Source organism: Beta vulgaris, chromosome 7 (genome assembly GCF_026745355.1).
Source record: "Beta vulgaris subsp. vulgaris cultivar EL10 chromosome 7, EL10.2, whole genome shotgun sequence".
NCBI classification, from domain to species: Eukaryota; Viridiplantae; Streptophyta; class Magnoliopsida; order Caryophyllales; family Amaranthaceae; genus Beta; species Beta vulgaris.
Genome location: NC_079208.1, coordinates 22676535 through 22687879, shown reverse-complemented (window position 1 = coordinate 22687879; position 11345 = coordinate 22676535). Strand labels below are relative to the sequence as shown.

General features: G+C 36.7%; 1 protein-coding gene across 2 annotated transcripts; it reads left to right on the top strand.

The window, feature by feature from the left end:
- Positions 1–4405: 4405 nt before the first annotated feature.
- LOC104885471 (hypothetical protein) lies at positions 4406–10057 on the top strand. 2 transcript variants are annotated; one of them, XM_010670160.4, is made up of 4 exons: positions 4406–4719; positions 6598–7177; positions 7258–7377; positions 8690–10057. In XM_010670160.4, exons 2-4 carry the CDS (start codon positions 6617–6619, stop codon positions 9506–9508), a joined length of 1500 nt encoding a protein of 499 aa, XP_010668462.2. In that variant the 5' UTR covers positions 4406–4719; positions 6598–6616; the 3' UTR covers positions 9509–10057. The 2 variants fall into 2 exon arrangements, with proteins under 2 accessions (XP_010668462.2, XP_010668463.2); XM_010670161.4 differs by having other exon boundaries at positions 6575–7177.
- Positions 10058–11345: the final 1288 nt, after the last annotated feature.

The following is an 11345-nucleotide window of genomic DNA, read 5'->3' as shown; positions in this document are numbered from 1 at the left end:
ATTTTTATCAGAATGTTTAAAATTATTATTTCTTGGGAAAAATTGACCTCTGCCACGTCCACGTACTCGACCCCGGTAATTACCACGTCCTCTCCCACAACCGTTGTAATTACCGCGTCCACCACTATGTATAGCATTTGCTTCTGGTGGATTAGAGCTTTCTATGCATTTATCTCATGAGTGGCTGAAGACCCCGTAGGTCTAAGATTATGATTTTTCAGCAAAAGATCATTATTTTGTTCAGCCACAAGTAGTACTGAGATTAGCTCAGAGTACTTTTTGAAAGCTCTGAACCTGTATTGTTCTGCCAATATGATATTAGAGGCGTGGAAAGTGGAGAGCGTTTTGTTTATCATTTGCTCTTTTGTGATGGGATGATCACAATATCTTAACAATGATACAATTCTAAACAATGTTGAATTGTAATCACTGACCGTTTTAAAATCCTGGAACCTCAGATTGGTCCAGTCATAATGTGCCTTTGGGAGAAGCACATTTTTGTGATGCCCATATCTTTCATTTAGGCTATCCCATAGTTCTTTTGGATCATCCACAAGTAGATATTCAGTTTTTAAACTTTCATGTAAATGATGTCTTAGGAGGACTAAGGTTTTGCCTTTTCTTGTACAGTCCCAATTTTAACTGATGCGGCTGTTGTAGTTGCATCCCCTTGTTGGGTTGTCACATCTTTAATTGTATGTTCCAGTCCTTGGGCCTTTAAATTCATTTGGGCGTCCACCGTCCATTCTAAAAACTTTTGCCCAGATAGATCTAGTATGTTAAATTGTCTTTTCACTAGATCTCCCATTCTTTTGACTACAAACATGTAAATATTTGAAATTAGTAATGATGATAAATCACATATATTATCTCCCCCTGATTTATATCATTATAATTATACATAAATAATACAAACAAAAAGAAACTCAAATGGCATACAATATTAATGAAGCAAAAAAAAAAAACCAAAATAGAAACAAAATACAACAAGCAAAAAAAATACCAAAACAAAATGCACTTAAAGACATAAAAAAAATTGATATTCATGTGCATTTTTTATCATTCTTCCGGGGGATAATTTTTTTTTTTTGTCTCCTACTTATGTATTAGGAGATATATCATTAATGCCATGAGAAATAAGTAGTCTTATTTTTCGAAAATCCTCCTCAATAAAAGAAGATGATGGTGGAGGACGGTTGTTGTCGGCGTGAAACATGGTGGCCGGAGGGTTGAGGAGAAGAGATAGAATTTTATTTTTGTGAGTTTAGAAAAAAAAATTAGAAGAAGATAAGGGATGTGTGGTAAAAATGGGGATGTGTAATTCGTTTTTATAGAGAGTTATCCCTAACTTTGTAGTTCATCTACAGTTAAAAATATACAATGCAATAAAATTTTATGATTGACAAATATATATTAGAGCATGTTATATTATACTACAAATGCAAAAATAATAGAAGATTAGAGACAATTATATATAATAGTGTTATGAATGCTTGTTCCTGCATACATATAACATTATCGCATATATAAGAGATAATAACTTTATCACTTCGCTAGGCTGTCCATACAGGCGGCGATTCCATAAAAAATTAACTTGTCCACATAGGCGGTTCAAGAGAAAAATAAATAAATAACGTTAATAAAATGTGCTTGCCCTCCATGAAGGTGGCGTTATTATCAAATTATTTATTTTCTGGGTTAGCGGCATGATGACGTTTTCTACTAGTTTCTTCCGGCTCATCTCTATCTCTTTTATTACTTGGTGGGGGTTGATTTCCAGTTGGTTGTATAGGGGGGTTATTATTGGTGTTGGGAATAGGGGTTTGTGGATTTTCTCTATTATGAGTATTTGTACCATCGTTAAGGTTACTGGATCGGGGCTGTCTTACAGATCCCCTCGTTGGGTTGGTAGTGAATGACACATTAGTTCGCTCTATCCAAAAATAAAACCCCTGAGATAAAGACATTCTGCAAAACAATGTTAATCCCGTTACTTTGTTGATCCATGTTTGGATAGTAAAGAGTTGGACTTGGAGAAAAAATTTAGAACTTGAAACACAATCTTTTTTTTTGGGTAGCAAACTCGTGCTGTTATGAAACAAGGATAACAGAAAGATTTATTGAGTGAGAATAAGAGAGAAGTGATTCTTTCTTCTCAAAATTGTGCATTGCTTCTTATGGCAAAAAACATATTTATACTACAAGAGATGTATTACAATTTACAAGTCAATATATGTACATTATCCTAGTATGTAGATTTATGAAAAATTTACCATTTAGCATAATATACTTGTAATGCAACCATGTGTAGCTTAGTGATTTTTGTTCAAAAGCATTGAATGCATCTTCAACTGCCTTCACAAGTTCATCTACATTAGAAGGAAAAGCTTTGTATTGCAATGATTGGATTGCTGCAAAAAAACCCAAATCTATGTTTAAATCTGGGCTTTGGGCTGGCTGACATGTTAATCTGATATGAAACCCATCCTTTGTTGCAGCTTCATTGAATTCTGCATCATTGACATTGATATGGGGCCTTGCATTGTCTTGTTGGATACAAATTTCCTTGCATGAACGGTGAACCTGCTAGCCATTTTACCCTTATAGCGGGAAACACTTCATTAATGAGCTTTGATCTGATAACCTCTTTAGTTATTCTCTGAATTGCTTTAGTTTCTGCTGTCCCCGCATCCTCGTTGCATGAATTTCTTTTTGCATACTGAATCTGAGGAAAGCAAATATTCCAATCTTCCCATCCCATATCATGACCCCATTTTCAGCAATAATTGGCCTAGCTACAACGAACATAATTTTGGAATAAACTTTTGTTTTGACATGCTCGAAGGTTCTTCTTCCATGGAAAAGATAGAACTTTGAGTTTGTTTGCTCATATAAAACCACTTCTCATCTATTGTATGACATTATACATACATGAAAATCTAGGTAATGAATCAACAGTTCTTCGAATTATTTGGCCAAGTATAAAGCGAAGCCTATTTATCTTATGCTTATCTGAAAGTGATGGCTTAATACTACTTGTATGTGCTCTTAACTTGCCTGATTTCATTAGTCTATAGACAACAGAAATTCCAACCTCAAGTGCATTGGCTAAAGCTCTTATAGTTGTTCGTTTTTCAATTGGGATTGCCTTGATTTTTTCTGAATCCATTCTTTCGGTTTCCTCCCTGCCCTTCCTTTTTTTTTGTTGTTAACATCAACTACTAACCTTGTTGCAACTGTGACTTGACTGTTGACCACAATCTCCAAAGTGTGACCCTAGTAACATTGTATTCTTCACAATTGTCTTCATGGCTCCTTAGGTAAACACCTCAGTTCACCTCATTAACAACCTATCAACTAAGAATTTCCTTTGGTCATTTGTTAAATATTTTTTGTTTCCCTCTCTGTCAAAATTAATGACATTAGTCCTATTTTCTGAGTTTAATATATCCTCTTCATTTTCACTTTCAGATTCAGATGAGAAGCATACCTCCATGCCTGAATCAATATCATCATCTTCCGGGTACAAGGAGAAATATTCTTGCAGTTGAATGAGCTCTTCTACAGCTATTTGTTCATCCATGGAATTGAATTTTGGTTGCTCTGAAATGTGCTTTTGCTGCCACGTTGCTAAATAGCTGAACTTTTGTAAATTCTCTTCAGCTATAAATTTTAAAGAGAAGACTAAGTGGAATGTGTAAATTAATTTTTAGGATAAATTTTTTTGTAAAGGGAGCTGCTGTCAGGCAGTTGACTTTTAAAAATGTTAACTAAAGGTAACTTTTGAAATGTGAAAAGAAAGTGGAAGGAAGAAGCCAAAAAAATAGCGCCACATCATTTCCCACCACTTTAATTTGGGGTTCTGTTTTTCATGATGTTCAATATGGATGTGATTTTCTCTCTCCTCCTTTCACTAATATAAAGGGTATTTATGATTTTTTGGCCTTTAAAAATAATGTTTATTAAATCTCGTGCCCAATTCCTATGTTTCACTTAAACGGAAGAAGTATTAAATACATTATATTCACTTTTTGACTTCATAACCGTTCTTTTATTATGTTCGATTCACTTTGAAAAGTCTGAACTTCAATTTATATCATAGCGGACCCAACTTTGAGGATATCTATACTAATATATTAAAAGGCGTACCTAAAGAAGGAACGGTGCCACGTGGCGCTCTCCCTAAGGGGGGTTTACTCCATGTAATTCACAACAATAAAAAAAGTTAGAAATTGCATAGCATATGATTTGATCCCGGGACCTCAAGAACATATACTAAAGTCTTAACCACTAGACCAAATAATATTTAGTGTTATCATCTTAAAGTATATAATATTAAAGAATGAAAATTTTCCTTACCCGGAGCATAGCCCGGGCCTAATAACTAGTTGAAACAAATAAAATCCCGTACATGAAGAAGAAGACAATTAAATAAAATAAAATAATATAAAAAGAGAAGAGGAAAACCCACCATAAAAATTGAATCTCTAACCCTAACCCTCGATTACAATCTTCAACTCTCTTTCTCGGTTCATCAATTTCAGCTTTCAATCTAAAAAGTTGAACAATTATCGCACAGTTTCAGATTTCCAGTATCAAATTGCCTTCTCCAAATTCGATGAACAGATAAGAAGATTGCGAGAAGTAGACTGCGGACAAATTAGACATTTTTCAACCATCAACTATACTAGAAACTTGAATTCTCCAAAAAGTTTCAAGGTTTGTTGTGGAGTAGTTTTAATATTAAATTTTAGGATTTAACATTTGTATCTACTCATATTTTGGGCAAATTTCGGAATTTATCTCTCTTTATTTTCATTGGTAAGTTTGAGAATGCTCGGATTTGATACTTGAGATATGTGGCTGACAACAGTTTTACAATTTACATAATATATGTCCACAAATTACGAGCTATACATATATGAATTGTTTTGGACGGAAATGGTTGCTAAAAGCCTGATGTATGGAATATTTGTTTGGTGGCATTGGCGAGGCTATGCATATATAAACAGTTGTAAATTGTCTCTAATTTAGGAGGATCCAAGTATGCGTTTGACTACATTAGCTGACAAACAGTAAGGTTGGACTGTTGCTTGTGGCCTTGCTTGATTCGAGCTCGTTGATTGCCAATGTTAAAACTCAAGGCCTGATTGTATTTGACTAGGATAATGTGCCCATATATAAACAGTTTTGATTTGTATGTTGTTTTATAAGACTCAATCGGAGTTTCTGAAGTGTGATGCTAAGTAGTGCCCATTGTTGTTAATGAATTAATTGTCTAAAATGCATATCCCCACTCCACAATTTCACTTCACACTTGCCTGCATCCATCAATCCTCTATATTCTCTTTTAAACCACCACCGCTGCCCCCTTCTACCACCCACTTGTGGATCTATAACCTGGCTAAGAAGCTTTTTGTTTGATGAAAACAAGATTGCAAAAATAACTATCACAATTAAACACAGTCCGTTATACATGATTCGTGATTATATTCTTCCTCTATTTTTTTAGTTGCACCATTTGGTTTGGGCACAAAAAACAAGTAAAGAGGAAAGAGAGTGAAATTGGACATAAATGAAAATTTATTATAATAGGAAATGGTACAACTAAAAAAAAATTACCCATAAAAGGAAATGGTTCAACTGAAAAGAACATAGGATGTCAAAGTTCCCAAAATTTCCAAATGCCAGAAAACTGTAGAAGCACAACAAAGAAAATTGATTTGCAAATGAATTAAAACAACCATCAGTTGCTGGACTTTGAACAATCAGCATCATGATTGGTTATCTCAAAAGGCCTTCATGTGTTGTCTCATTAACACTTCAATATCAACAACTATTATGCTCATCAATGTCCAATACTTTCTAGTGGAACCATGGCAGGATCATCTGGAATTTCTGATGGAATCATCCGGAGATTTCAACTCCAGAATGGCTTCAAAGGAAATTCCTGTCCTGTCATGGTAGTATGGTAACGTTGAATTTTTTGGAAGGTTCCATTAAAATTTGTCTTTACATTGAATCTTTTTTTAATATAGAAACCTTCCGGGTATGTTATTCAACGATGTTTTAAAGTAGTGTTGTAGTTCGGTGGTGCATTGATCCATGTATTCAACAATTTTCTTGTGATATTGTGGTTTCAAATTGTTCATGGTTTTTTTTTTTTGCTAGAATGATAGGGTCTATGTATTACGAATCAGCCACCTTAGCAGTATAATTTGTTGGTCACATAGGCTCTCTTTTCCGGTGATCATCCGATTTAGTGGAAGACTTTTTTTCTGTTTAGGTATGCTTCTAAAATGATGCAAGGTTAATTGTGCGAAAGTTATTACTATTTTTGGTGGACAGTTATGAAGTTTTAATCATATGCGAGGAACAAATATGGTTTTTGTTTAGTCTTTTGCTAGTGAATTTGAGAAAGAAACTAAACTGGTGCTCGTCTTGGAAACCTGAAAATTGCAATTTCAATAGTTTGTTAAAAGTCTATTACCAATTGATTTTCTGTATATATATTCTTTGAAATTTAAAAAGCTCATTGATTTGTTAAACTAAATGAGCTGACTAATTCTGAAAGGTTTCACTAATTGGGATGTTCAGTTAGCAAGAAAAAAAGATAATGGTGCAGAAGAGTGGTAAGAATTCTAAAAGGTTCCACTCTGCTCAACTCCCAACCTCTGAAAGGTATGCTTTGAAGCTCAAAGGAAAACAGATGAAAAAATCGATGAGACGGAAGTTGAAGAAAGCAAAAGATGCAGAAGGTGTCTCAGGGAGTCAAGTCCCAAATGAGAATAAGAACAAGACAACTGCCGAAGCGAGTAAAACAAGCAATCTAAATACTAGTGAAATTGGGAAAGAGAAATTTTTTTGCAAGGGGAACAATGATACAAAGAATGCAAATAAGAGGGGTGAACGAAGAACAGCTGAGGCTCCAAATTCTGACAGAAAACTTGGTGGATTGATCTTCATGTGCAGTGCAAAGACAAAATCTGATTGTTTTCATTACAAAATCATGGCTCTCCCTGCCAGCAAAATGGAGGTTGTGCTTGGTATAAAGCCTGGTTTAAAGCTCTTTCTTTATGATTTTGATCTCAAGCTTTTGTATGGAATCTTTGAAGCATCTTGCGCTGGGGGTTTAAAACTTGAGTCTGCTGCTTTTGGTGGGGCTTTCCCTGCGCAGGTGGATCATCTCATGTATGGTTTTTTGTTTTGCTAAGTACTTCTCCCTTTCTTTGTATTGATATTGATGGCGGTTTTCAGGTGCGCTTCAAAATATTTGAAGACTGTTTGCCTCTCCCAGAAAGTGTTTTGAAGAAGGCAATTAAGGAAAATTATGATGAAAGAACCCACAAATTCAAGACTGAGCTAACTTCCAAACAAGTAAGAATTTAGTTGTCTTCTTTTCCCTTGGGCTGAAAGTGGAACTCGAATGGCTGTACATTTTGATTGGTAATCCTTCGTAAAACAATCATACACATTGTTAGGAACATTAGTGAGAAGCCTTTTGGAGGAGTAGATCTATTATGGATGGTAAGCAACAATCTAAAGAGACATTTGAAATATGAACAATCTCAATGTCGCATTTACTAGTCGGCAAACTAGTTTTGAACATATTTTGCACATAGGCAAGGCTGGTAGCATAATGGGGACCCCGATGGGAAACAACAAAATGCATAATTTTAAGATACTGTTAGGGAAAAGAAATGGTTATATTGGATAATGTGAAAGAACTTACTATTCGTTAATTTCTTTTAGCACACAACTAGTTGTTGATTCAGGCGATGTCTCGGATCATTTACCAATGTGAATCTAAAGCGTTAAATCAAATAATTGAAAGAAGTGGAAAAAGAGTAATAGGTATTGGATTGTGCTCGTGAAATAATTTTTAAGTTCCTTTTAATTTCTTCACATAGTAAATTATAATATGCATTATAGATCAATATAACCCTAAGCTTTAAGAGAGTACATATACATAAATATATAATAAATTAAAAAGATTTTAATACAATCTTGTTTTTGAAATTTAGATTGATGTGTAAGAATATATCCGCTCCAATTAAATAGTGTATATTGGTGCTAATTAGGGAGGTTATAAAAATTTAAGAGTTTTTTCTTTTAAAAAAAATGTAAGAGTACTGAAAGGTAGGACAGACTATTATCAGCATTAGATTAATGAATATTAATATATACATTTGTATTTAATTGTTTTAAGAAGACAAATATTAGTTGGTTAATGCATTTGTATTTCAAATAAGAGGTTATTGTTTCGAGTCTTACCACACACATTTGTATTATTTAATATATCTCATTTGATTGTGTGGGGAAAGGGGAACTACATGTAGCATCATGACATGTTTTTGCCTTGGATTCTATGTATATGTGTAGATTTGGGATATTAGATGGTAAAACAGTTGGGGAATTAGGTTCACACACTAAGTCAATGACATGAAGGGAGAAAGTTGGGGAGAGATAACAGAGGAGGGTGAGAGAAAGGAGAGGGCCTCAAGACAACGATGGAAAAGCCAGACTCAGCACTGAAAAAGATCGACTAATTTAATTATTATGAGTCACCTTATCGCATCTGTGTCAGATGATAAAAGGGTCTCTTCGCAGTGAGTTATTACTTTTACATACGGAGTTTTAAGCTAAATGCTTCTAACAATGTATTGGATCACATGCTCATCATTTGCAGGTGAAGAAACTGCAATCTTTATTTCGTCCTGTTCGTCAGTCTCATCAAAAGGACCATTGTGCCCTGCGACCTACATTATCTGATCCACTTTTTGTCACTGAGGAGGAATATCGCAGTCATGGCCTTCGACCAGAATTACGTGGTTTGAGGCTGGATACTACTCCCTACATTTCAGTTCAGGAGTCTTATGGAACTAATCAAGAGAGGCAGCAAGTTTTCAGGAGCCCTACTTTGATATACAAGGAGGCACCAGCTACACAGGAGCAAGTATTCAGGAATCCTTCCATAACGTATAGGGATATATCCTACACACAGGAGGAGAGGTTTGGGAAGCCTGACTCAGTATATGGGCCTTTTTCCTCATTGCGTGATCCGGGAGTTGGATCTGAGCCGCTGTTTTTTAGTGAAAATGAGTATCGAAAGTATGGTCTGCGAGGTCGAAGCGAGCATGCACCATCATTAAATGCCACAAGAAGGCCAAGTAATGAGTCGGATGGTTATCGAGAGAATCAATACCAAACCCAAAATTACAATGTGACCTCATCTGATCCGTTCTCTAGTTTAACAAGATTAGGGGGTGCTACTCATACATACTCTCAGTTGACAGCGACTGAGGCCTATCGTAGTGATCTGCGGTCTGCAAGTTTCACTGCTGATCTTAGTATACCAAGAAGGGTTTCTAGTGAAGGGCTGTATCCAGCATATGCTTCCCATGACCTATCTTACAACCAGAGTCATGGTGATGATCAATCTGAGCCTGCACCTGCATCCGTCTCATCTCGATACTCATTTGCTGGGGCGTCCTATTCCTTAAGTTAAACAATATTTCAATTACATCATTGCTGTTCCAGAATGTTCCCTGACAAGTATTGGAGTGCCTAATGCAACTGGAGGCGAGGTTAATTTGGTGATCTCATGATGCATCTGAAGTATCCCTTCCTGTTCTACTACATGTTGTTACGACTCCGCGCATTTGATTGCTAGTTGAACATCAAGAAATATCTCGAGAATTTAAGAGTGGATGATGTCGTATAGAAGCATCAAATCATAATTAAGGCTGCATCTTTATGTCCTAATGCAACAACTTTATCCCTTCTCGAGCATTTCAGGTTGTCATTTTATAGTTGCTGTATCTGCCTTTATGTCTCGGTGACGGCCTCAGCTGATTAAAGCATATTCAGTGCAGAAATAGAAAATCCTGACTTATAATCTGAGGGCAGGAAGGGAAAATACTTTCTGATTGGCCATATACTGCATAATTTGAGCAGCCATAAACTAAAGCAATAGTTACTACACTTGATATTGTGAATAATTGTGAAGAATTGCATTTGGCTGTTTATGTTATTTTTCTTTAGATTTGGTATTGTATGTCCATTTCTTTGGTTTATTATTAATCTTTGTGGATAAAATGACAATGACTTTAAAACAGCTTTTACATTATACGAAACATCTGCTTTTGGAAAAGCAATTACATTATTGTCAAGCAGCAGATGGCAAAATCATTGTTTAACGGCACATCGGTAGTGAACTGGAAATGGAAATAAACTGTGGAACTGGTGAACGGATTATTTGAGTTAGGTTTATGTAGGAATTAGGATTATAAGTTTTATAAGCGGAATTTTATGAATCATATTCATAAGCACTTAAAACAAGATCTCATGTATGTTGAATTTTTAGAGGAGAAAAAAGGGAAACATGAAGAGAATCTGAAAGACTACGTTTTTATATATTTTTCATACATAAATAACTAAGGAAAAATTGATTCTAATAATCCAACCTTTGAGCCGTTCGCTCAAAATAATCCAACCTTTTGATTATTATTTAATAATCCGACCTTTTAGTTGTATTTGCTCATAATGATCCATGAAACTGGTAACCTGTTGAAGTTGTAAAATTAATTTTTTTTTCCATATATTTTTTTCTCTAACCCCTCCCTCCCTATCTCTCTTCTTCCCCCTTACCACCCTTTACTCATCACTTCACCCACCCCCTCCCCTCCCTGACCCCCACTGTTAGCACCCCTCCCTTCCACTTCCCTTCCCGACCCCCACTGTGAGCACCCTGCCCCCTCCCCTGCCCTCTACCCCTACTTTGAGCACCCCCCACCCCACCCCACTAGCCCCCTCCCCCGCAGCAGCGCCTCCCTATCCCGCTCACCTGCATCCCCCTCCCTCTCCCCCGCCCCGCATCCCCTTTGAATCCCCTCCCGCTCCCCCACATCCCCCTTCGAATCCCGCAGCAGCACCTCCCCCCCTTCGAATCTCTATCTCTCTCTTCTTCTTACTGATGCCACGCCTCCCATCTTGGAATTTTGAATTGGGGTGGTGGGGCAGATTGTGCAAAAGGTTTTGTGGTGGTTGGTACTGCGATTGTGTGGTGGTGGTGTAGGTGAAATGGGGGTTGTTAGCAGTGGTGGTGGTGGGGTGGGGTAGGGTGTTGTTTGGTGGTGTGATGTGAGGTACTGCGATTGTGTGGTGGTGGTGGTGTTTGGGGTGGGGTGAAATGGGGGTTATTGGCAATGGTGGTGGTGTGGGCGAAATGCGGTTGGCAGTGGTGGTGGTGTGGGTGAAATGCGGTTGGCAGTGGTGGTTGGTACTGCGGTTGTATGATGGTGGTGGTGGGGGGGGGGGTTGTTGGCAGTGGTGGTGGTGAGAAA